The sequence below is a fragment of the Chelon labrosus genome (genome assembly GCF_963514085.1).
Source record: "Chelon labrosus genome assembly, chromosome: 3".
In the NCBI taxonomy this organism is placed as follows: domain Eukaryota; kingdom Metazoa; phylum Chordata; class Actinopteri; order Mugiliformes; family Mugilidae; genus Chelon; species Chelon labrosus.
In genome coordinates this window covers 20,776,342-20,803,486 of record NC_140339.1, presented here as the reverse complement: position 1 = coordinate 20,803,486, position 27,145 = coordinate 20,776,342, and the positions used below count along the sequence as shown (strand labels likewise).

Here is a 27,145-nt window from a genome sequence, read left to right as displayed (position 1 = left end):
AGATTCTGAGCATCACCGTTTACACTGAACTGATTGTATGTGTTTACTGTTTACTTTCCAGAAAGCACCCAATTAATGTGTGCAGGTACAGAGAAGGCTGAGGGTACAGGTGAGGTAGGTCAACAGGGGAACAAAACATTTACAATATGCACACATACAGTAGCTGTAACGTTTACTTAACAAGCGAAATATCAGAACATCAGAGGAAAACGTGAAGCAATGACTGAAGGTTTTCTACAGTTTGTCTGCACCTCTTTGGGCAAGTTAGAGTTCGTCTGGATAAGAACACGAACACATGTGATCACAGAGCATGTACAGCAGCAGATATCAACTACAGCGGTGAATATTACATCAGAAAAAATAAAAAGCACTTCCTCGTTTAAAGAAACCCTTACATCTCGTGTGTAAATTTCAGAATAGAAGCACGGTTATCTGTTTCCATTTTTAAAGGACGGTCCCGTCTGTGCAGCCATGAGGTTTGAATGCTGTGATGGATACCTGAATCTGGGTTACAATATACTGGTTGTCAGTTTTCCTATTGTAAGATTAAACAGAGATAAGTAAAGCCATGTTAGACGTGTTTTAGATGTGGACCGATCGTCCTGTGTGTTATCAGTAAACGTTTTTCTTGTCTCTAAAGCTGCCTTGTCTTTCTTAGCCAAGCGAAAGGCTCTGGAGAAAAGTCAGTGCTAACATTGTTTTGGACTGAGCTGGAATAAATGTCTGTGGATGTAGTTATATTAACAGACATTACTCCAGACCATAACCACGTCCACATTATATCACTCTCATTCTGAAACAACCCTTTTACATTCTGGGTTACGCATGTTCATCTTTCAGCTCCCCGCTTCAAGCTAAAGGGAAGAAATAAGTTTAAAACATATCACTGATGTCTCATCACTCACTCACTCTCACACACATTGAAACTTTCAGCACCAGACAGACATTGTTCACAGTATAAAAATATTTCACTAAACCACAGAGAGGTCCACGAGTTCACGCTAGGCCCATACTTGATGTTGATGTTTATCTCTGAAGCCACACAGATATAAACATCATTCATTAAGAGCTGCAGTCCAGAACAAACACAGGTTGGGTATAATCCAGTCTCGTGTCAAGTTTTACGAGAGACATCACCAAGACGGAGGACAAAGCATTTAAGATTGTTACAAAAGCAATACTCGGCAGTGTTCACGTATTAATTCATGTAGGTCCTGCAAGATCTGGAAATAATGCCACCATGTTTCAGTGATGCCACTCTCAAGATCAAACTGGTGTCCAACCTGCACATTCATCAAATAAACCAGCAGTTTAAATATAAGATGCACTGACTGTCTTTCTGTGTTTTGTCAGTTTCTGTTTTCTGAAACTTTCCCTGAATAATGTCCAGAGAAACGCCACTGAAACACAATCTTCAATGACTTCACGTTCACTGACTGAGCTGTGCTGACATGTAGCCACCACAGTCCTAAGTGGCACACTCCCCATCTTTAAAAAACAATAAGACCGAGGAGGATCCTGTGTATCTGCTGAGGATACACCTTCCTTTAAAAGGCAGCACCTGCATCCTTACACTGGTCACTCCTCTCAGGCGCTGGTGCCGTCATTCTCTGCAACTCGGCCGTCGCTTGAAGTGGTTCCATGGGTGATGAGGGTTGGTGGAGTGTCAACCGCATCTCGCTGGCTGCTGTGCCTTGAGAGGGTGTCTATCTGATGCAGGCTGCTGTGAGTGGAGAGCGGGTGGTCGAGACGTGGCATGCTGCCATGGAAACTGCGCTCCTCTGCACCTCTGTAAATCTTAGTATCGCTTCTGAGAGGGAGGAGGAGACAAATGATAATTAGAGGAGAACCAAGGAGAGGAAGACACAGCTTTGTGGATTTCCTGTTCTACCTGTCATCTCGAATGCGGCGCAGGCTGCCGTGGTAACTGGCTTTGCTGTGGACGCTGCTGGCCTTACTCCTGGTAGAGGCGGGGTGTCCGTGGTGAGTTCTGACTGGCTCGTCAAGGTCGTCTAGAACTGCTAAGTGGGTAGAGGAGGCGTGGGTGGAGGTGCCCTACAGAAGGATCAGACATAAATGATGCTAAGACTGTTGACATTTATTTACAGCAAAAAGAAAGAAGTGTCTGCTTCAGTCACACACAGGGAATTAAACTTCAACATGCCACATCTTGTTTTTGATTCATGCACATTACTTGAAAAATAAATTATATTTTTGATGTCTGAATCTGGAGAATCCAAAACACAGAGTGTATGTTTCAATGTGTAATACTTCTGTATCACTACTGTATCTGTAGTTGTACCTGAGTGGACGTCCCTCTGGACTTCCTTATGATGGGGGTGTTAGGCTCACGCAGCAGAGACTGGGCAAAGTCCGGCTGCTCTTGCAGCACCTGGCGAGACTCATTCACCCCGCTGCTACAGAGAGAAGAGGGTGAGGGCAGGCAAAGGGTGGAGGTTTATGGAGGGGAGACGAGGGGAAGTTGAAGAGTTAAAGCGGGAGGTACAGGGGAGTGGGAAGATAATCAGAGAGTGGAGAGAGAAGAGCAAAGAGAAAGGTGTGGAGGTGACAGCAGAGAAGAGTAGACAGAGGAAAAAGTGAAAGGGAAAAAAGGTTATTGTGCTGTTATTGAGGATGAGAGGACACAAGGGCACAGGATACCCATGTGTCACCATAGAAACGTGCAGTAGTGATACTAAATATTAGATAAGAGGAAAGCAAAAAAAATCTCATAAAATATGGAACAAGTTCTATAGCTTTATATCAACTGGCTAGGCTATATACTGTATGTACTATGAGGCAAGGGGGAGAGGTAAACAACTAAAAATGAGTTGTATAGTTCTTACTCTTTGCGCCTGCGTCCATGCAGAAAGTTGGCCCATTCAAAACAGGTCTTCTTACTGCCCACCCAGAAAACAGAGGGAATCCCCACCACCAACATCATCAGGTATTTGATCAGGAATAGAACCATGGCGGGCCTGCTCGTCTGCTCAACCTATGGAGGACAGAAATATTAACTCTGCAATCACTGAACCAACACGGCATTCAACAGGTTTTAACGATACAGACTGAAACATAAAAGGAGCAACAGGAAGAAAATTGCTTTCATTATTGTGTAAGTGGAATAACTCCTCAGTACAGAAATCCTTAACACCTGGAATGTTACTGAAATTAAATGTGCACTGAAAGGACCAAAAGTATTAAGCATCAACAAGTGTTTTTATCCCAGTCAGTCACTTTAAATGATGGAAGAGGTGAGGTAATCCTACAAAAACCAGCTGCCTCAGCAGCTGAACTGCAATAACTGTCTGCCCCACAGTTGGGCTTGATCTCCAGCAGAGGGCAGCAGTTTCCACCAGTTCACTGTCTTGGTAAACACTAAGTGTAATGGGTTTAAAAATGCACCATTCTCATTCTATTGAATTAAAACCCCAAGTTCTTGTGGGGTTTTGAAACCCCCCACGAGAACTGTACTGAGCTAAGAACATAAATAGAAAGCAGGTTCCAGGAATGTACAGAATATCTATATGTAGTTCACCCCCTATAAGTCACGGGTTCATCTGTCTGAAAGACAAAACTTTCCTCTGGAGAGCCCTTGAGCACACAGTGACAACAAATGTCATTAGTCTTAGTTAGGGTGGCCTTTTTAAAGGTCCAGTGTGTAGGATTTATGTGAATCAATTACCAGAAATGAAATATTATTTTCACAGTTGTTTTCATTGATCACCTGAACATTAGAATAATTGTGTTTTCACTATTTTCCAATAAGCCCTTTATATACAGTTTCTTCTACACACTTGGAAGTGGAGGGTGAGGCAAGGGGCATTCAACTGGCTCTACAGTCTCAATCCTAGATGCCTCTAAATCCTACACACTGCACCTTTAAGATCTCAAACCATTTTCCCATTACAATGAGGATCAAATCTTTGTGAAGATTTCCACTGACAAAATATTCTAGTATTCACTCCTATGACGAGTCCTCACACTTGTCAGGTTAACTTTAGCAAAATAAGCTGTTTCTAGGTTTCTTCTAAGAACCAGGGACAGACGCCTGTCTTGCCCCAGCTGAGATTAAATCTCCCACCCAGGAACACACAAAGAAAGTCACTTGAACTTGAACAATGCCCAAAGAATCCGCAATTATCCAAAAACATGAAATTGTACCCTGTTCCACACACCCAAACATTTGCGCGCAGACTCTTCCCCGAGGGCAAAGCTCAAATGACACATAGCAATACTGAAATTCCAGAGTTACAATTGGATGTAAAGCGGCTCTCTCCTCTCCTCTCACACACACAGCTACAGACATGAACATACACTAACAAGTAACATAAGCTGCTGCTGCACCTGCCTCCACCCTTCCTTCACATCACGTCTGTCATTCACAAATTGGCTGGCACCTTTCTATTACGGTACTGCGATATAATAATCATGGAATATGGAAACATAAACAACTGCTTCTGAAGATAAAGTTTTAATGTGTCAGACTGATGAAATGCTTTCATTGCCTTGTGTGTCAGGGAGGATAGAGTTTGTTTTTGTCTGGGCTGTGCACATTTATCTGGTTATTCATTTAAAACACCACACTCCCACCATTCTTCATAACCGCTACAAAGACCTTATAGAGTACAGTCAGCAGAGCATGACTGAGCAAGCCCTGAGAGAGAGACACCAACAGAGAGAGGGAGAGACGCGAGTGTGTGAAAACCAGCTGAAAGAGTGAAAGACAAAGAAACAGAGCAACACAGAGACGGTAGTTTTGTGTGGAGTTTCTCCAGGCTTGAGAGCTGTATTAACTGAGCTAATGATGCATACTGCAGTCTGCTCCCCTCCTCCGCAAATACCAACTCACTCAGCCTCACATATCTAACTCTATCTGACCCATTCTCTCTCCAGAACACAGTCTGATGATGAAAAGATGATTTCAGTTGAATACAACCTGGCCTCTTTTAGTGATAACATTACTGTAATTAAGTTTACTGATCTAGTTAAACGTCTAGGGAAATAAAGGCAAGAACTTATTTGAAGACATTATTTGTCATAAACTTTAATTAATATTTAGAACATCTGGTTGAACTCTGATTCAAGTCTGACCTACTTCTTTATTCTTCCCAACTGTGGAGAAACATGTTTTACATTTTTTGTTTGTTCCTCAAAACTAAGCAGATAACTGTACTGTAGGCTGGTTTACAACCTGTGTGATCATCATGAAAATTAACTGTTTTCTTGCACCATAATACTTAATTGTATAACACATAACTGGTTAAGATGATAGCCTACAGTACAAGAAGAAGGCTCAACTACTGAAAATGCTGAACTATCCTTTAAAGATCTGGAGACTTTAGGACATTTCATCTTTCATAAGTGGCTACCTTTACATGGACACTACTACTCCACTAATAATCAGGACAAGAACCCGATCAGAACAAAAATACTAGCGGCCAATTACACCATAAACATCCTATCGCTTCTCTCTGGGTTGAATAAATATATTCTTGCTTCATGGTGGGTAAACATCAGGTGTTGTGGTAAGATTCTGGGAAAGACAGAAACATGGTGGCAGCAAAACGATTCATTTAAAATGATGAACAAAGCAAGAATCTATGCTGCAGGGTTGAAAACGTGGATTTGTCTTGGTCGTCTTCAATGTAATTAATTAAAGATTGAAACAGTTTAATTGTTTAATTTTGGAATCTCTAATCATTAAGCTTTTGGTCGAGGTTGAAGAGACATTGTCCATGTAAACATAGCCAGTGTCTAAATGTATTATTTAGCTTTTATTTATCCTGGAAGGTCCTCCTGGGATACAGTATGTTCTTTAGGGGGAAATCCTAAACCAGAAGGACAACCACCTTATCCTCCTGAGTGCTTCACACCAGCTACCTCTGGCATTGTGACAACAGATACTGAGTGTGAGTGAGTGAGATACACAGAGCAGTGATACGAATACAGAAGGATATCCTGTCAAGACTGCTTATGTGTATTTGTTTAGAGTGTACCTGAGATGACAGGCAGCTCCTGGGAAGTCATTTGTTTTCACACAGATGGGAGAAGAATAGTTTGGATGAGCGGCTCAACAAACATAATTTAAAATATGATCTGTTACAGTACAGCAGATGACAACTTTTTATTTATATTTCCAAAGGCAACAACATCTCACCTTTTAGTAGATCATCTACTATCGAGAGACACATTTAATCTGTCAAGCACACTACCAGTAGATGATTTTACACACATTTGTGTCTCCCTCGCTCTTTACCTTGTATGGACAGGGGATGTGATAACGCTTGCAGTTCTCCTCCATCCACGTTTTATCCCAGATGCCCCGGTAAGTGTGTTCGTAGATGTAGCACCCAATCACAGTAAACAGGGGGGCCAGGTAGAGCACGGAAAACACTCCCATGCGGATCATGAACTTGACTAGTTTGGTCTGATTCTCCTTCTCCAGTGGGATCTCCATGCGCACCCGGTTTAGAGCGATGATGCCCACTAAAAGCAGGGAGACGCCAACCTGGAGAAAGAAAGACGAATGTGGTGTTTGAACACAGTGATAGATCTCACAAATTAAAATAAATGATTGTTTTTAAAGAGCTGTATGAATGACAGGCCAAAAGGTGTTCATCCATCCACCCATCCATTTACTAATCTGTCCATCTCTTCTTCTGTTCACACTTGTACAATCTCATCCACCCACCCATCAATCACACCATCCCACTCATCACCTCTTTCATCCACCCCCTCACTCATTTATCTTCTGACTATACTCACCGCCACATTGAAGCAGAGCGGTGCCAGAACAAACCACCGCAGGGCATCCATGTCATACAGCCCTATGAAACACACTCCACTGATCCCATCTCCCTCAATTTTATTCAGGGCCAGCAGGGTGACAGTGAGGGCCCCTGGGAGGCCCCAGGCAATGGCATGGAAGAGGAGTGCTTTCTTCTCAATGGCTTCACTGCCCCATTTAGGCACAGCGGCCAAAAACCAAGTGATTGTCAGGATGACCCACCAGATGCTGCCGGCCATGGTGAAGAAATACAAGACCATGAAGAATAGGGTGCACACCTGAAATAGAAGAGGAGGAGCAACAACCTTCGTTTAATCAGTCATGTGGCAGAAGCTATCTGTTGCATCCGTAAAAGGTAAATTCATTAAAAATCTGACCTTGTTGTGTGAGCCTTGTGTTATGGTTGAAGCTCTGAACTGAGCAGGGCTGACCGCATTGCATGCGACTCTGTCTTCCAACAGGAAACCCAGGAAGAACACCAGCGACACCATGACGTAACACACAGCGTAGAAGATGATTGGCCGCTCAGGGTATCGGAATCTATTAAGGAATATCAAAGGATGCTGATTTAGGTCTCTTACCTATACATTTACTGTATACATTTTAATGTGTGCAATAACTTTGTATATCATATTAATTTACATTTTACTATAAATCCTGTCAATCAATGCTGACAGTGTATTTATATCACTGATATTTACTGAGGTTTAGATGTGTTCACATTAATCATAAAAAAACGTTGATATCAGATACTAGACAATTATCAGTTATTCAAACCTTGTAACGTCAATAAGGAATGTCAGGAAGGTGAAGAGTGTTGCAGACAGACAGACAATGGAGACCACTCCGATGAAGTATCGTATGAACGTCAGCTCCTGCTGGTTGAAGAACATTGAGGGGCACGGGGCAGAACAGTCTTTTCTACCCATGAAAGTGTAACCCAGGTCAGGTTCGACTTTGAGTTCTCGGGGGCACCAGAAACCATAATCTCTCTGAACTGTCATGGACGACTGGTCAGTGGGTTCAGAGCCTGTCAGCAGGTCCTCAGGACGTGGATAGGGCTCATCACAGTCTGGGAACCTGAAAAACAATGACAATGTCAGACCACGCAGTTATATGATTGATACAATTAGTACCGACATAACCAAACATTAGAAAGTCTTTGTATAAACACTATTCAATTAAACAGAAACACAAATGTTTCACATACCTCAGACTCAGCAATGTTTTATATTCAGTTTTTATTAAAAACTGAACAACCAGAACAAACTTACCAGGTGTATATACCTCTGAAACCACTTTTCAAGTACTGAGCTTAAAAAAATACATTTGTACCTGCTGCACTCCATGTCATCTGGCCAGGCCACTCCAAATATATCCATGAGTTTGTGGCACTCGTCCTTGGCCCGCTGGCAGAGGGATCGACATGGCATGGACACCCTTCCATACACGGTGCACACCGGGGCGTACAGGGCACACAGGAACATCCTCAGGTCTTCACTGCACACCAGGTTTACCATTGGATGAAAAGGCTTTGGAGGAGACAACAGACAAGAGATCAGGATTTTATTTTATGCTTGAACATGTTACAAAACTCTCCTCTATGAACTGAAAACAGTGGCTGGGGCAATATAGTGTGTGAGAGAAGTCTCAAAGTGTCACAACTAGAGTGACAAGCTTGTTATTAAACCCGTCATGCTTGTTATGAGCGTGCATGACATTAATACACTCCTAAAAATATCTGCATATTTACATACATGTATACACACGGACATGAGTAACGGCCATCAGTGGTACACATGAGGCGGCTCATATTTAACCTGAAATAGTCATCAAAGATGTTGGAGGGAAAATGAGAAGTGTTCTAACTCCTCTGCTGTGGCTTGCACTACTCCCAGTAGTCCATTAATATTTAAACATCATGAAAGATGTATGGAAGCAATTATAGTAGGGGACAGCAAAGACCTCTGAGGGTTGAACTACAGCCATGGCAATAACCTGAACAAAGAGCACAGCTATTCACACTCTACAGATTATATATTGAGCCCTGTAGTGGTAGACTGAATGGTTAGAAATGTAGACTTGTGGCCTTTAGGCTTGTGTTTAAAATTCCCACAAATGATTGGAAAAATGTGACTGATGGACCGTCAAGACTTTTAGCAGCTACTGTTGACACACACCTGAACAAAGACTTTAGTTCAGTGGAGTTTATGTCTTTTTATTTTGTGTATTTTTTGAATCTGGTGGTTACTTCGCAAAGGTGAATTATACTTCACCTGCTGTATCACCAAAAGATAAAAAACTAGCACCAGCAGATAGAAACTAAGACAGAAGACAGAACAAACTCTCACTATTCAATGACTCACATCTTTAACACATTTTGAGTTTCTGCAAAGTCAACATGCTGATTTCATCAATCAGCAGCTGTCAACAGTATTAAGTGCGCAGTGAGCAGTCAGCGTTGTGTGTACAAAGACTTGCATCTATTGATTCATTTAAAAGTTCATTTTACAATAGATAAGAGAAAGAGAACTATGACGGCAACACTTTGCCTGACTATATGCAGCACAGCATCTTGTGTGTGTGTGTGTGTGTGTGTAATTGGGACACAAACAGTGCACTTACATTGATTGCTAACAACAAACGTTGCAGGCTGTATGAGTGCATTGGTGCATATACCCATGCATCAATGTGCGCGTTTCATGCATGTTTCCGTGTGGAGTAGGGCCTTGTATGTTTTGATCGTTCTCAATCGCTGTGTTCTAGATCTGCACATTAGAGAGATGCTCAAGGAGTACATTTGTGCAGTGGTGCATGAGCTGGCTGACATAGTTTTTCAGTATTGTGCAGAAACACATGGAAGTGTATGCACACACCACTCAGATCCTTTCAATAATTCATTCATTTTTCAACATCCTCCATTTTGAACACTCAAAGTTAAATTGGGCTGTGTTTACGTTGAGATGTAAAACAAAATGCACTGCACAAGATTCGGCTGCAAAACAACTAAATATCTATAAATACTAATAAAACCTTTAATAACCAAATATTAAATAATGTGTAGACTGACTCAGAAGCACCGTCTTGTAAAAATCATTCACCAAGATGCAAGATAATAATGTCACTTTTACTGTAAATGATAAGTACATCCTGTGGTCTTGGCACAGTTTCAAATTACATCAAATGTGTGCTTGTCCAGATATGTCAAAAAGTACATTTCTATGGAGCATAATTATATTTTTCTAAACATGTTAAGAAAGAAAAAAAAAGTGAAACATTTAACGTGCCTGAGGAGGACGCATCCTAGTCCTACTTGGTCAAAGACAACATGATTAATGAATTGGTTCAGTGCAAGTTAATTTCAACTGTCTGGCCTCAACAAAAACAGAAGTGGGAATCAATCTTAAGAACAGCTTGTCCACCAGCCTCGCTCATACTTTTGGTACGAGCCTAAGGCCACACTTAAATGAGTGGTAGCTGCTTTCTGCATGAGTGTGTCTCCCTGCCTGGAAGAATGGAGGCTTTCTACAATTCACCTCACACTAACTCTATGGCAAATATGTTTGCGGCTCTTTTTTTACGTGTCCCCATTCTGCCCGTTCCTCCCGTGCGCGTGGATTTATACACGTTTACGTGTGCACAAGGTTGCGTGTCCGACTGTGTGTCATTGTACTTGTGTTCACTGTATGTCCCAGTTTTCCAGTATGTGTGATTGAGCAAAACTTGTGTCTGCACAAGTCATCGCATGTGTGCAATTATTCTGACAGTCGGGGCAATTGCCCCCATCTCCCACCACAGAGAGAATATTGATATTAAGTGGCCTATCTGTGCCGCCCAACAAGAGAGGAGGGGGATGGCAATCAGCTTTCCATGGAGAACAACTCAAGTGAATTGTCTGGCATTTTGCGTGTCAGTTGTGACGGACGAGCAGGGAAAGGAAAGCGTAAAAGCCTGCGAGCTTGGCCTGAGGGTAACGTCAGGCTCCAGCAAAAACACGAAAAGATGCCGAAGAATGCAATAAGAGTGGGAGAAGGATTTAAGTGTAAGAAGTAAATGTACTCGGGGGGTTGGCTCTTCCAAACATGACATTCTATTACTGGGCTGCTAATATTAGAATTCTAAAGTTTTGGCTCCAATATGAAACTTTAGATCCCGCGCCCACTTGGGTAACCATGGAGGCATTTTCTACTAAACCAGTTTCATTGAAGGCTTTGGTGCATTCTTCTACTTTATCCTCCACTTCTCCGTACAGTAAGAATGTGCTTGTGAGAACTTCTCTTAGAATTTGGGCTCAATTCAAACGCTGTTTTGGTTTACAATCTTTCTCCATCCAAGCTCCAATAGCCAATAATCATGCTTTCCCTCCATCACTTGTAGACAACACTTTTGCGTCCTTCCAACAGCTCTCTGAGCAGTTCTCACTCCCTAAACATCACTTTTTTAGATACCTACAAGTTCGCAGTTTTGCTCGCACAGCCTTCCCAAACTTCCCCAATTTGCCCAACGAGTCACCTCTTGATAGGTTTTTCAAATCTAGTTACTCATTGAAAGGGTTCATTTCAGATATTTATAATCAAATTCTCTCTCTTCGTCCAGATCCACTGGATAACATAAGGGCCTTGTGGCAAGAGGATTTGGGGGAGGAGTTATCTGAGGTTTTGTGGGACGAAATTCTTAGTCGTGTGCATAAATCTTCAATATGTGCACGCCATGGCCTTATTCAGTGCAAAATTCTGCACCGTACGTATTACACTAAAGAGAGGCTGGCTAAGATCTACAAAGATATATCTCCAGAATGCGATAGATGCAAGCAAACCCCAGCCAATTTAATTCATATGTTTTGGCTCTGCCCATCTCTGTGTAACTACTGGACAGACATTTTTAAAACCATTTCAGACATAGTTGAAGAGAGGATTGAGCCGAATGCTCTCACTGCATTGTTCGGTGTCTCCTCCTTTGTACCTTCCCTATCACAATCTAATAGAGATGTTATTGCCTTTGTCACCTTATTAGCAAGAAGACTCATTTTAACTAAATGGAAGTTAAGAACCCCTCCTTGTCATGCACGCTGGTTGGCGGATGTTCTTTATTTCCTTCAATTGGAAAAAATCAGACTTTCTACAAGGAGTTCTTCTCAAAAGTTTTGGAAGGTTTGGGGCCCATTTTTTCTTTATTTTGAGAGTACTAGTTTCTCACATATTCCTGACTAGGACTAGACTGGCCTTAACCTAGCTATATGTCATATGTTATGCTCTGTTGGGGTGGCTACCTATTGTAAGGTTTTGCTGAATTTGGATATTGTATATGTGTCTGTGTTTTTGTATTTAATCCTCATTACTGACTGTGGAGGGTTCTTGTGTTTTGGTTTGATTTGATTTATTGTTGTTTATTTTGTGTATGTAAGCAAAAAAGGTAACTTGTTTTTGTACAGATATATTTTTTTAACTGCTTTTGTATTGTTGTCTTGAAATTAATAAACAAACTTGGGAAAAAAAAAAAGAAGTAAATGTACTCTATTAGCTTCCTGATATCAACCTCTGTCTCTATCCCTGCTTGTTTGTTTCATTCCTTCCTCTAAATTCACTTAACTTGTGGGCAATTTGTTTCTAGTTCAAGATTTCAGCTGTATGAATGATGGTTTGACTTCAGTCATTGGGCAACTATGAGAAATTGAGAGACAATGCTGGATGAAAATGTAATTTTAAAACAAATCCAGTGTTTTTGTTGTGTGTGTGCCAGTGCTTTGGACAAGCATTTGGGAGTATTCAGAATGAAAGGAGGAATGAGAAACCGGGTGGGTTTTTTGACACAGAAGAGAATAAGAAAAAAAGCCCCTGACTGGTCCACCTCTTGTTCAATAGAGGGATTAAGTTTCTTTCTCTTTACTCCCGCTCTCCAAAGAAACGCAGGGGGAGGGAGAGAAAAAGAAACAGGAGGAGAAAAAAAGCTTTAAGTAAAAAAAAAAGAAAATCAACAAAGAAAAACTGAGAGAAAGACGGAGAGTAAACGGGATGTGATTAACAGTCACGTAATGCAGGCAATAATACTTCTGGCAAAAAGATCACAAAATACTACGAGGGCTTTCGCAGGTGGGAACTTTTTGCACTAGTCTGAAACATGACTGTTTAACGTGTTCCCTCCTCAGTGACCCTTTAGGAAAAGGATAAAACTGATCTAACCTCCACTATACATAATTCTGTCTCATAACTTTTACTTACTGCATATTTTTCTTTTTCTTAATACACAATAATATAACTCTTGGGAGTAATACAAATTTAGGTGGTGGGTTATTTCTGTTGGGTTCTGTTTTTTAATCGTTCATGGTTTGCAACTTAAGACTTTAATAAACAGTCAGCAGTGGTTCCCACCATGCAAAATTAGCTTAACCACAAATTAAATTTTTTATTGCTCAACTGCTCCTTTTTTCCATTTTACTTATGTCCCTTCCTCCATGTCTCCCTCTACTCTGTAAGAGTCAGAGTCAGAGGAGGCAGTCAAGAAGAAAGGACTGGTTGCACTCATCTGGATTCATATCCAAAACATGGAAACTTGGATTTTCTAATGTGTAATATCTGAGTAGGCAGTTGAACCAGTGGGTGTTTTGTGTGCGTGTGTGTGCACGCACACTTTGGTACTTAGCAGCTGCAGAAAATCCAGTTAGCCAACTCTGCAAAAACTCATACACTCATGAGAAGGAGAGGAGTAGCAGAAAGGAGGGAGGGGAAAAAAAACAAGAAAGCTCGAGAGGAATGGGGGGGGAAAGAGTGACGGCTTCCCGGTGGATTAGGGAGTCAAATGGATTGCAAGGAGTTTTTAGAGTGTGAGAACCTCAACCAAACATACACGCTTCCTGAATCTGTCACCAGCTTTGTCTTGTGGTCCGATCAAGTTGACAGGCTGTTGGGTCGAAGCCTACAAAGAGACGACTCCTGAACTGGCAGCAAAGCCTCCTTCAAAAACAAAAGTGAGATTCTGTCCAACCCTGATGTGCGTGACTAAAAAATACAAAATATTTCTTCTGGTCCTGAATTTTTTGAAAGTGATGCGATGCAATGCATTGCCTCCATAGAGATTATAATCAGTGACGTTGATTGACCGTTTGACATGTTTTTCCATTGTAGGCGACGTTGTGTAAAGTGATTTCTGACCTCAATAATGATCCAACAAAACCAAAATAAAATCCTTTAAAATATATGATAAAATTAATTGTTTTTAATATTCAAGAAGAATTTTACTAAGTAGGTAAAAACCATGTTTTACTAATACGTGTTTTTCTGAAATATTTATAAGCACTGACTATGAAGTAACCTCAATTCCACGAACCTGTGAATTAAAAGCACTAAATGCTTATCTTTTAATGCAGTGGTAGAGTCCACGATTACTTTAACCTCTTTCTAACAGATCAGACGGAATTTAGATGAGAAAAAACAGGCTTTTTCCTGCTAAACCTGGCTGAAGTCCATCTGGACACATCATCCTCACACGCTCTCTGTTTCTTTTCCCTCCTCTCGTGCCATCTCTGTCTTACACCGTAACTTACTCTCAGATCAGTCTGTCAGGCCCTGCAGCACAAATGCTGTCAGACCACATCAGCTCTACTTCCATTAGCTAGCTACCACATCCCTTCAACATCCTCTCTCCACTGGCGGAGAGAACTAAATCGTTCATTATCTCTTTTTGTGGAAACTATATTTGCTTCTCCATCTCTCCTGCCACTTGATCCCTCCACTCTCCTTCCTCGCACTCCAACTATTAAAAATATCCTCCATTATTGCGCCCATACATTAAAGCCAATTACACTGTCTCTCTCTCTATTACAGTGTCAGAGAGAAGTGCACCGTTGCAGTCATGTGGTGCTTTGCACCAGCTCGCCTCCAGTTTTCTATTTCATTACAAATTGCTCACTATAATGTTGAGATTTATTCTCAAGCAACATTTTCTAGTTTCTCACTCCAAAATGCACACACGACAAATGTGTCCACAGATAAATTCACACCACCACCAGACTCTCTGTCTCTGGCTACGTGCCTGCCTCTTCTCTTCTCCCACATGCTTGTGAGAGACACAGGCGTTGGCCATGAATAGATGAACTGCACACACTGTGATGCTCTCCTCCCTAATCTCTGAAAAGACAGTTAAGAAAGGGGCACCGTTCTCTCACACTCTCTCTCCCTTTCATTCATTTGTTCATTTATCCGTGTCCATACTTCGTTCAGTTGGGAGGGCTGGACAAAGCCTTTAATGGCATTCCCCTTCACGTTCACTTCCCCTCCTCCTCCTCTCCTCCTATCTTCTTTCTCCTGTATTCATCTCTTATTTTCCTTGCCTCCCATTTACTCCTGGCAATTATGCTGACATGCACTTGTCCTCCTCCACTTCTCCTTTTCCTTTTTTCCTTTCCAACATCAGTATTCATTGACTTCCCCTGCTCTATTATCTTGTCATTTCAAAAACGTTTCAGCCAAACTATCACTCTGTCTCTTCATCATCTCTTAAATCCCCTGAACTGCTTCTGCACTGTCCACATCTCTCCACTTCTTTTCTGTCAACCACGTATTTTATCTCAAACAGCGACTAAAATGTCTGAAATGATTTACTTATTATCTTACATTTTATTAACAAGCATTTTTAACTGCCATCCATGTTTCCTCACAAAACTCTGATCAAGCTTTTACCCTCTTTTGTCTCAACTGTTTATTGTCATTTTTGTGGACCTGTTTCTGTCCACATCTCAGATTTATTGAACAATTCAAACTAACATGGCACAGTGCCAGACTGACGGCTGATTTTACTGGTTAGATATACAACTGATCAATCAAGGCTCATCAGCCAGGATTAAGAGTCATCTTCATTTTCACTAACTAGTCATCATCTTCTTCTTTGCTACAGTGATGAATGGATCTTCGGACGACATCAGTGCTACTGTACAAGTTGACTTAAGTAGATTTACAAAAACAACTTGCTGTTTTAATTTTATCCAAATAAAATCTACTGCACCTTCAGTATAAACTAAACATGACATTAGTGGGATTGATGCCACTTGTCACTGACTGATTAGGACATAACAAAACACCTTTCCTCTCCGATGAAGAAATCCACAACGTTAACATAATAGTATTGTTTGCTCAGGCTGAGATAGTGTAGGAGAAAATAAGTATTTTGTCCACCCATTCAGGTGTAGGAAGGACCGTTATTATGTACACCAAGAAGACCAGTCATCACTGTCAATCATCTTTGAAATTACTTGAAATTATACCTTTATCCGGTTGTTCATGTCTGACTTTTCCAGACAACAATGAACAAAGAAAAACTGTGGGGGGGCTTTTCCAGACCGCCGTGTCTCTTTGCTTCATGTCTTGTATAACAATAACGAAGCCTGTCTTTTTATTGGTGAAGCGGAGATCAGGTTTTTCTTGCTCTGACTGTAAATATCACAGATTTTGAAGACTTTCTGTGACTACCAATTTTCCAAGACACATAGCACTCCAGAGAATTGTGTATTTTTTTTCCATTAAACATAGGACTCGTATTTCCTCTCTTCCCTTTTCATTTCTCTCCTCCACCTCTCCTCGGTCTATTCCAGAACATGCACTCATCATCCAATTTCCCTCCCTCCCCTGCCTCCCTGTCTCCCTCCATTCCTCCCTTTCCTTCCCTGCCTATTTAACTGCCATGGCAACAGGTGATGTGGAGATTCTAGCAGGACCACATCTCATAGACACACACACACACACTTTCACCCACACTCACATTGTGGTAGGACTCCTTTTTTTCAGTGGGTGAACAATGCCAAAAAGCATAGCAAACAAGCTTGCACACAGAGTGGAAGAGAGTGTGAAAGTGAGATTAAAAGAAACCGAGAAGCATGGGACAGAGGATCAAACTAAAATGATAGAGATGTAGATGGGGACCCGAGAGTGTGACAGTGGAGCTGAATCAGATCACCCACACACATCCTAACACCATCCAAGCCGCCTGTGCACATCCATCTGTTTGCCACTTACATATATGCTCTGTTACAGTCTAGGGAAAAACTGTTTCTGGCCTTTACAAGAGAAATACGGACAAATACATCAGAGACAATAAAACATATCTTCTTACTAATATTATTAATATTAAACAAAACATGTTTAGTTCATGTTCAATTTCATATTTGTAAAATAAAGGACCATGTACATTTTAGTTTCCTGGTAAATATTCTTCCTTTAAATAACACAATACTAAGACACAATTTGGTCACCACACCTGTTAATATGCTGTGTGTTTAGTCTACAGTCTACATTCTGTGTCTGTTTCAAACAATCACTCAGGAAAAGAAAGAAAAGTGTATTGCTTCTTTGTACAATGGATTCATTCAATCCCTCTCCTCAGTTGTAAAATTAAACACAAAATGATAATGATTACTGTAGCCACGTTAATCGGAACGGATGTAGCAATAAGAGACTGAGTCCACTATTAGAAACTGGAAGATGGAGAGGAACATTGCTTGGATTAGCTGGGTGAGTCACAAAGTGAGTGGGATGCTGGGGCTGGAGGAAGATGGAAAAGACAGACAAGAGATGCACCCAAGCAGACATACACCACACACAGCATTGTCAGAGAACATACTCATCTATTTCAAAAACACAATTGTTGTTATATTTTTGGTTTTCGGACACATGAAGCAAAAATACAACTACCTGCAGACTGCAGGGTGTTAGTTGTTGTAGAGGCAGCAATACAAACAACCATACTTTCTAATATTACCACAAAATGCTTTGGAATACAGTGCAGCATGTCTCTGATTTCAGCTGTTTATATGTCCTCTACGCATTCATATGGGAGCAGTTCTGGGAGAGTTGAGAGCTGCATGTAGCTCGGTAAGTGCACAATTAGCAGAACAAGAGCCTGTAAAGCTGATGCCGGTCGTGGGCTGCAGTATGCTGAAAATGTTAGAGCTGCCTTGTGTTGAGTGGCTTTGCGTGCGAAAGGGATCAATGATTGTGCGACTGTATATTTGTGTGTATGTTAGTGTGAAGTTGGGGCTTAGCAGTAGTTAAACATCTCTCACCAGTCGCACACACACACAGGTTCTCAGGCTGGGTCATGGGTTCAGATTAAGACCGTAAGACGTGGGTAACCTATATTTATTATTTGTTGGCTGAACACAGAGGGGCTTCACATATACAGAGCTAGATGTAGATCACAGTATGAAATCCATATAATGGGTCACACAGGCAGAGGAAAGCGTCCACAGAGAGATACACAACAGGTCAGGGGATTATTAAACTTGGTGCCAAAGAGGGTTTCATGAAATCTGGAAAGACTGAAAGAAATACGCAACAGATGGGCGACAGAAATATCAACATGAAAAAAGAGATGGATCTATACTGTTAGTACTCATCATTACATCACTGACCTCAGGACGGGGTCAATGATAGGAAAGAGGGACAGAATTAAGGATTGCTGCATGAGTGGACACCTAAGCACATGAAGGTGTAACATAAAGACTTCTTGTCCATTTAATTTTATTGTAATCTGAATATCTTTTCTGGTTTTCAACTGTTCCATGATATCACCTTGGCCTCTGCAGGTCAATTTCACTAAAATAATCAAGTTTCAAGCACGTTCACAAAAAAAACAACAGCAAGCATGCTGACATTGTAATCAACTGTCTATTGTCGTAGCTCACTGACAACATAACTATGTTTGGGAATCACTGCTCCATATGAAACCTTGTATTTCTATATTAACAGCAGGCTACAGAGCAGCATTTCAGATTTGAAAATCTCTCAAATCTCTCTTTAGTAGGCATTGTGAGGCAGGATAAGCAGTTGTGGCAGCTATGTAGATGGGGACAGTGTGCCAAAAAACAGCACCAGGCAGTGCCTTTGTTCTGCGCATAAATAAATGATTGCTTCATTTGGACTGGCAGCTTCAATAGACTCAGTCACAATAAGCAGGATAATCAAGAGTTCGACTGAAATAAACAGGAACTTTTAAACTGAATGAGGACCTGTCTCTCTTTTGCAGAGTGAATAGGGTAATCAGCCTCTTCAGATGCATTGAACACATCTCTCTCTCTCTCTCTCTCTCTCTCACACACACCCACACACACCCACACGCACACACACAGCACTGAAGCAACCAAACCATCACACGCTCACAAAAACGCACTTCTATAAAACCTAATTCCCTCTTTTTTGTATTCACATGCACACAAAGTAAAAAAAAAACAAAAAAAAACAACAGACCAGACCACACTTGAACTCTGAAGATTTGGCACGCACACACACTTTCTGCTGTGGGGACCTGGTGGCCCCAGGGTGGCCTTTCTTAAACAGAGCAGTCTTATTTTGAAGGACAGGAACCCATGGTGAGAGAAACACAAACAGCGGAGACAGTAGAGTCTAAAGACTTTACACAACCTGTCACTCCGTCAGTATTTCCCTCTATTTAGTCTCTGACATTCTTCTTCTGCTCTACTGCCCCACTCATTTTCTTCTTTTGACACATCATCCCCTTTTCCTCCTGTTCTTTTTGTGAACCCAAAAGATTAATCCATCTCCCTCTACAACTCACACATACCAGAATCTACTATTCTCTCAGAGTGATAAGCATATAAGGCACATTATCAGTTAATGATTTCAATAAACAACAAAACAAAATGGGTGTTCTGTTTCTGATCATTATTTTATTTATTTTATTTTATTTAAAGAACTAAAAGCCCATTTCAAATTGACTCCCTTTGTACAGTGGGTGGTCTAGTGGGTGGATAAGCTCTTACACATCTTTATACAGTAATTATGTATGAAAAGACCTGTAAGTTTATCATGTTCCATTTCACCGTTTTTAAACGACGCTTCGCAGCCAACAGCACGCCACGCGACGCCTTAAAAGGAGCAAAGCCAAGAAGGAGATATAAATTATCATTATTATACAAGTCTTGGAAGGCAATTTAAAGAGCCTCATGTGGCAGCACCAAAAAGAACTATAAATTTAAAAATGACATAGGAGATTAAGCAATTAAGTTGAATCCCTATTCTTGCTGCTGTTAGAGATTTTCAAAAGCTTTTTTTTGTGCAGTACAAAGACTTCAGAAAGAGAATGTATGACTGTGATTGTTGTGTTTCAGCAGCCGAACAGCAGAAATTTAGTTACTGTGCACCCTCTTACTGCGGAGCCTGTTCTTCCCCTCGTGAATGCTACATTAGCTCCAGTGTCTTTTATCACCAATACATAAAAACTGTCAGCATTGGCTCATAAATGTAAAATGACTCTGTAAAAGAAACGTAATTACAGATTAGCTGCATGCATACAAGGTTGGTTTCACATGACTCCGGTTACTGCAGAACTTCAAATTACCAAAAACTTGTTTTGTAGCAGCCTTGAAAACAAACTCAAGTGATTGACGGCTGTCTATTAGCTTTTAAAACAATGTTCTCTCCTCTCCTCTAGCTCACACTAGACTTTCTCTAAGCTGACCATTTAGACCGGGTACTCTAACGTCTTTCTCTCAAGATTTCCAAATAACAACAATTTTGCCAGAATTGTCCAAACTCAATGAAGTATAATGTCACATAACACTCTTTTTTAACTATCACAATGTAAAGTAGTTAAATCAAATGCTCTCTGACTTGGATAAAACCACCAGGCACAGTAACTCCTGCACATTGCATACCTTTTTATTTAACAAAGGAGGGCATGATGAAATATATCCGTTTCACAACACTTGCATAACTCCAGACATAAATCATCTAGTGAATTTAATTAACTTGGATCCTTAAATTATGAGATGTTAGGTGTGATTCTTTAAACGTACTATTATAGTCTCTACAGAAGCATCGGGACGTACAGTATGTCATTTAAATATAAGCTCAAAATAATTTCTGGAGAACAACTGCTTCGGAAATAATCTTTACTTGCAAGAGACATCCGACATTTTGTTCAAGCCATGTGAACGGTTCTCGTTTCTTAGTGCAGATACACAATCCCAGTGATGTCATACGTCTAAATCTCTGTGCCTAACATGCATAGACCTCGATGTACATCCTCTGGGAACCATTTTATGCTCTGGCAGATGGGCAGTACAGATCGTATTCCTAAGTGACAGTATAGACACAAAAGCATGCTTCCATTGCGCAGACAGAAACATTCCCAATTTTCACTAGTTACACCATCTTCCATTTTAAATTCATTCCCCTTTTCTTTCACCTTCCCCCTCTCACGTTTCAGTCTCTCTCACCCTCTTCGCTCAGGTTTAATTGACTATTGTGGCAGATGGGGCGGTCGATGGTCGGTGGGAATCAATGTCATCATTGTGGAACTGAGTGAGAGATTAGCAGCTAGTTAGCACTAGTGAGAGATGACAGCTGGCAGCGTCATCGTCTGCCTCACTCTCTCTCTCTCTCTCATGCACACACAGGGAGTACTAGAGTACAGTTAGCCTTTAGCCCTGTTCAGTAATTACACAGAGAAAAAATACTGCTCTGTATTTCAAGCTTGTCATTCAAACACTGAATAAATATGGCCTAGTATGTTAATCATGCACACACACACACACTCTGGGATTATCCTGACATTTAAAAGGAATGAAGAAAAAAGGTAATACTTCCTGTATCAGTCAAAACTGAGAACTCACCAGGAGCACAGCAGCGTGCCACTTCAAATGAACCGGGGTTTAAAAATGTTTTTAAATCCAGGGCACGAATTGCATGATGTCTCAACCTATGACTTAAATAAAAGTAGCGTGACAGCTCACTACAATGATCTATCTACTTTGCAGGAAAGCCAAGACACGAAAGCTTTGCCACTGAGACAGAGCAAACATTCATCATGTGATCTGACCCAAAAAGTGACTACAACAGCTGCTGACAACAGCTCCAGTTCCTTTAAGTCATCTGAATAGCTTCACCCCGAATTGGCAGCAGTTGTTTATTTTACATTTTTTTACCAGAAAAATGTCCCACAATAAATATAAAAGAAAAGTGGATTTTTGAAACTAAAACTGGCTACATCAAACGTATCCTTGTTAAAAATGATCTCTTTGTGTGGAGGTATTTAAACCACAGCGCTGTAACATTTAACACAATCGTTGGGCATGTGTAGACCAAAATGATTCATTATGATCAGGAAAACAAAGGTCTAGCTCCCTCTTCACATACTTTGTATTTCTTATATTTCTATGAGATCAAACTTGACAACATCAGAGCGCACAGTGCCAAACTCTCTGTGATAGCGACAAGGAACATCCACATTTAACCCAGCTGTGCTTCTGGACAGCTGCTCGGAGAACAGCTCCAGCATTGTGAAGGATCAGCTGATATTACTGTAACACAAATGGCACAATAATTTATCAGTCAAGAGAGGACTGTAAGATATACGGCACAGAGACATGGGAATCTACAGATGAACTAGAAGTGATCTTCTTCTGTAAATCATAATAATACATAATGCAGTTTCCTGTTGAATATATTTAGTAGATTATGTCCACATGAGATCATTTCCTAATGACAACACTTGGGATAAATATATATGTAAAAAAAGTGATGCTAAATTCACCATTAAGTCTTTGTATTCTACATTATTACAAAACAAAAGTTCAATTTCATGCTTAATTTCTCATTCATGTGAACACTGTCCACTCATACCTGCACACAGGCTGCCAAACATTCATATGTCTGTGAACACACACACACACACACACACACCCCACACACACACTAGTTGGTATTATGCAGCCAGTGCTATTGAGAGATATGATTAAATTTCCTCCAGGGTTCCCACCAGGACTACCATGCCTGGTCAAAGCAGACCAGAGCAGGAAACCTAAAAGCGCTCATGTTGCTGCACAACCATCTCCAGAAAGCTGTCTCTTCCATGACTAGAGGGACTGAGGGTGTCAGTTACTTGGCTCCTTCTTCATCTAGGTCAAATCAAGTTCAACAACAGACGCTTCTTACAGTCCTCGACACGGCGTGTTTTGACAAGACACTGGGGAGTTTACTGATATGAACATTTGCATGGTCCTGTGACTATAGGAGCGCTAGCATCAATTGAAAACACACCAAGCAATTTCAAAATGCATGCCCGTCAATCCAAAATAACACTGTCTTTTTCAATCCTTCTATTTTCTGAAGGGCAAATGTTGAAAGCAGTGATCCTTAAAGTCTAATGCACTGCTTATTCTGACATGAAGAAGAAAAATGTAAGAAATCCCTTTCTTTGATTAAACATGCAGAGAGAAAGCTTGATATTCTGGCTTAAATTTATCTGGTTTTGACAGTAAAATATTAAACATAAACAAAAATTCCCAAAGATTAAAAATGCAAGCCAACATAAGGCTTGTCCAAATGCATCTGCTTTTCAACAGGAGTAATTTAATATGCCAACTATAAACAGCTGTAGGCAGATTTAATTCAACTGATTGTATCCGTTACCATTCTGTGTTCTGTGTTGAATCATAAACCACAGTTGCATGGCAGCCAAAACATGGGCAACACTACGTTATTCAACACGTGTAGTGGGATTTGGACCCATAGGCGTGTGGATGAATGATGAGACAGAAACAGGACCAGAGGATCCGGATAGAAGTACAAATCAATCTAAATTTATCCTAAAATAAACTGAAGCTTGTCTATGATGATTTATTTCCTTTGTTCTTGTTTAGAGCAAATACTCTTATTGTAAATAGGGAAGTGTAGACTCTAGTTCTGCAGTACACACCCAACCATGTCAAGATAACACATACAGTGGCATACACTGGTGGTGGCATTAAAAACAAAACCTCAAACTGGTAATTACAGTCTGGTTATGGAGCAACACCTTGCTCCAGGCCCTTTCTCTCTCTCCAGGGAGTAACAAAGGAGTAGGAAAGAGAGGTAACATGATACAGATGGATGGTTTGTGTCTACTCTTGCACTCAGACAGTGAGTAACAAAGTACTGCTCAAAACCAATGTCCTTACAGAGAGACACATGTCTCTGAAACCATCAATCACATAAGCACCTCACTGAAATAAATTTTGCTCCCTCTGCTGCTGATTCAATGGCACCTACTGTCTGTCAGCTACTACTCAAATTCAAAAAAGGAGATCTCAGGTTAGCACATACACATTCATGTGTGTCTACATAACACAGTGACACATAGTGAGAAGATGAAGCTGTAACACGAGGAAGGTAGATCAAATATCACCCTTTCTCAACTGTTACACTGCAACAGTTAACTCCTTGATATTCTACGCCTGCGACTCTGTGTATCCTGTGCATTTTGAGGTAATGTTTTTAAAGAGCAGCCCATTTCTCTCCCAGTGTAAAACAAGGCCACTGCCTTGTTTCTGTGCGAACCATTTTTGTGTCCACTGACGACAAAGAATATGGGTCATTTGCAAAAGTCTTGTTGGCTGTGAGCTTACATGGTGCTCTGTCTTGATTTGACTATAAGTACTTATAAAAATACAGCAAGACTATTTTGATAAAGTAAATAAATCAGTTATTTTCCTGGGAATAAATTGGGATTCCCAGGCAGAGCTGGAAAACAGTGTAAGAGAAAGGGACATCTGTAAGAACCTGCTTAGCTCGCTGCCTCCTAACTCTGGATTAATAGCAGAACATGGACGGAAGGATGGATAATTTATCAAATGTTAATTAATTCAGGCTACACTAATGAGAAAGCAATGTATTACAACCCTAGCAAACAATATTTGTTGTGACATTTCCACTGCAGATGGAATTATATCTGAGCTAGCCAAACACTACCTAAGGCGCTGACACTGTGTCTTTACACTGTATGTGAAATCCTTTTGTCCTTGGCAGGTGCATGACACCACAATGTGAAACTCTGCAGGCTGTTGCTTTGTAGTTGTTTACCATTTCTACCCTTTGACACAGAGACAAATACCTATGCATTTTTTTTTAACTCCTCAAAAAACATATCAGTACAATTTAGAAACAAAAACACGCAGTTCCCCCTCTTCCTCATTGGAGCAGCTATCCAATTTCTCCACATGGTGTGACAAACGCACACAATACACAATGGCACATACAAACAACCTACCTCCATCGCTAGTGCGGCTGTTTGCTGGTCGTAGTGATTCAGGAGATTGGGCATAAAGGTGGTGTTGTAAGGCAGATCCTGGCACATTCTCAGTCTGATGGGTTCACAGCTAAACTCGCTGTGGCTTTCTATGTACTCCATATGAATGGACAGTGCGGGTGTAACCAGGGAGAAGAGGACAAGAAAGAGAGGGGCGAATATATAACAAACAGGACATTTTGGCCTGCAGTCCATTGTTGCCGTTTCTGTAAACCTGTCTCTGATCCATCCTCTTCCAACAGGTGTTTGCATCTTAATGTTGGTCATTTCTCCACAATGTCTCAAGCTGATGAAACTATCATCTCCTAGACAGACCCTAGATACTGAGCATCTGAAGACAACAAGTCCATTTTGTCAGTGGTGGGGGTAAAAGCGATAAATCCACGAGGCAGGTACACTCTGTGTATGCATCCAAAACTGCGTATGTGGCGCGGATCCAATTCATTTGCAAGCTCTGAATCTAGCTGCTTTTTGTCAGTCTTCAAATTCACCAGCCATTGGAGTATTTGCGTTTCTTCTAGTCTCTCAGAGAATGCCTTTAAATGCAGTTTCTAATTATTTATCTAAATAAAAACATTACATTGTTTCTCTCCACCACCTGGTGCTTCCTTGGTCAAAAACAGCTTCTTCTTGTTCCATCCCCAAACTGAGAACATGTTCCTGAGATAATAGCTCCACCATACGCCATCTGTTAGGGGGTGTCCTCTGGGTTTCTGTATGTCTCAGAAGAATTTGTGTGCCCACGCTATGTCATTATCATCCAAATGGTCTCAAGGACTCGTCCAGGATACACAAGATCCTGTCTTTCACATCAAATCGGCTCACTGCACCAAATCCATCAGGTCCTGTAGGATTAAAACACACAAAAAAAAGGCTTAATGGTCAAAAAAGTAGTGTGGCCTCCCTTGCAGTTTAGTGTATGTGTTATTGTCTGTGATCAGCCACTCCCTTCTCCACACAAGCAGTAAGTAAGGATTAAAATATCTCATGGAAATCTAAACCTGCCTAATAGGTGCAAGGCAGGCTTCTCTGAAAGACAGTGACAGGCTGCGTGTTACCGCTGAACTTCCTCAGCTCGACTCGGTATCAAATGATCCTCATCTTTGAGCGTTGTGTCACCGGGGTCAGATTACAGACTAGCTACTGAAAAAAAAAACACGTTCAAAGCAAACCGCGACAGCCGCCGTCGGTGTACGCCGCCGCTAACGTGAACGCTACACCTGCGGGACCATCAGACACTCCCCCGCTCTCATGTTTGTGTGAGGTTGACCTGGCAACAGTCGCGCTCCCCTGCGATGTTTCACACTCTGCGACTCGGGAGTCTTTATTTATTTAAACAGTTAACTTTATAAACGCGCCAGTGAATTACAATATTAGTAGTATCATTATTTTTGAAAGCCTCAGTTTATCGAGTCTTAATGCACATGCGTCAAACTGCTACTGTGTAATGAAACGACCACTGATAGCTAGCTAGCGTTAACGACATTACGTTAAAAGATTAATAAAGTGAACACCTGTGCAACGTTAACCGTGGGGCGCAGCCTTCAGCTCGTTTATTTACTCGACGAGAAGGTAACCTGGCTCAGTTTTTGGAGAGCTTTCAATTCACTGAGCCATCTTCGCTGCTGTAACTGAAGCAGGAGCCACACACACGGTGACACGCCAGGATTCAACAGACTATCAATCAATCAGTGTTTGTCACCGCAGTGCGTTCAGACCAGCAGCGGCGCGGCGTCTCTGCGCGATTCCTTTTAAACGCATACATATATATTATCTAAATCTACCTGCCGTGCCTGCAGTTACATGCATAGTTACGCCCTGACGTTATAGTAATAAATGCTTTACCTTGTGTGGAGAACAGCGAGCTGTGCGGGCGGTCCTCGGCTCCACCGGCTCCGTCCACTGCAGCAGTACTTGCTTGTTCCACTGTTTTGCAGCTGGTTGCCTGCAGCGTGCCACTGACTCATCGGGAGCGCGCGTACTCACGTGACCGCGCAGAGGCACGACGAAATTGGCCCCGTAGGACGCAGACTGTGAGCTTCATGTACGGCACTGACCTGACACTGTAGACGACTGCACATCTCAAATATATATCTAAAACAGTATTCCAGTAGGCCGAAGTGCGTTGGTATATTGTCAGATGGCTATATTTTACTGGCATGAATAATTATAGGCTATATTCTATAATTCTCAAGTATGGGACACAATTTACATCACACAGCAAAAATAAGTCCTCAAAAGCTACATTTATATACATTTAAAATAAATTAGTGAGTGTGTTAC

At 41.2% G+C, this 27,145-nt stretch overlaps 1 protein-coding gene across 1 annotated transcript; it reads right to left on the bottom strand.

Moving 5' to 3' along the window:
- Positions 1–1,583: 1,583 nt before the first annotated feature.
- LOC311485925 (frizzled-3-like) lies at positions 1,584–26,926 on the bottom strand. Its single transcript, XM_084541632.1, has 11 exons — positions 26,708–26,926; positions 24,824–25,707; positions 8,126–8,322; positions 7,568–7,870; positions 7,168–7,330; positions 6,769–7,068; positions 6,260–6,511; positions 2,847–2,995; positions 2,303–2,417; positions 1,892–2,055; positions 1,584–1,810 (listed from the first exon to the last, which is right to left on the bottom strand). Exons 2-11 carry the CDS (start codon positions 25,127–25,129, stop codon positions 1,588–1,590), a joined length of 2,172 nt encoding a protein of 723 aa, XP_084397758.1. The 5' UTR covers positions 25,130–25,707; positions 26,708–26,926; the 3' UTR covers positions 1,584–1,587.
- Between the last annotated feature and the right edge of the window lie 219 nt (positions 26,927–27,145).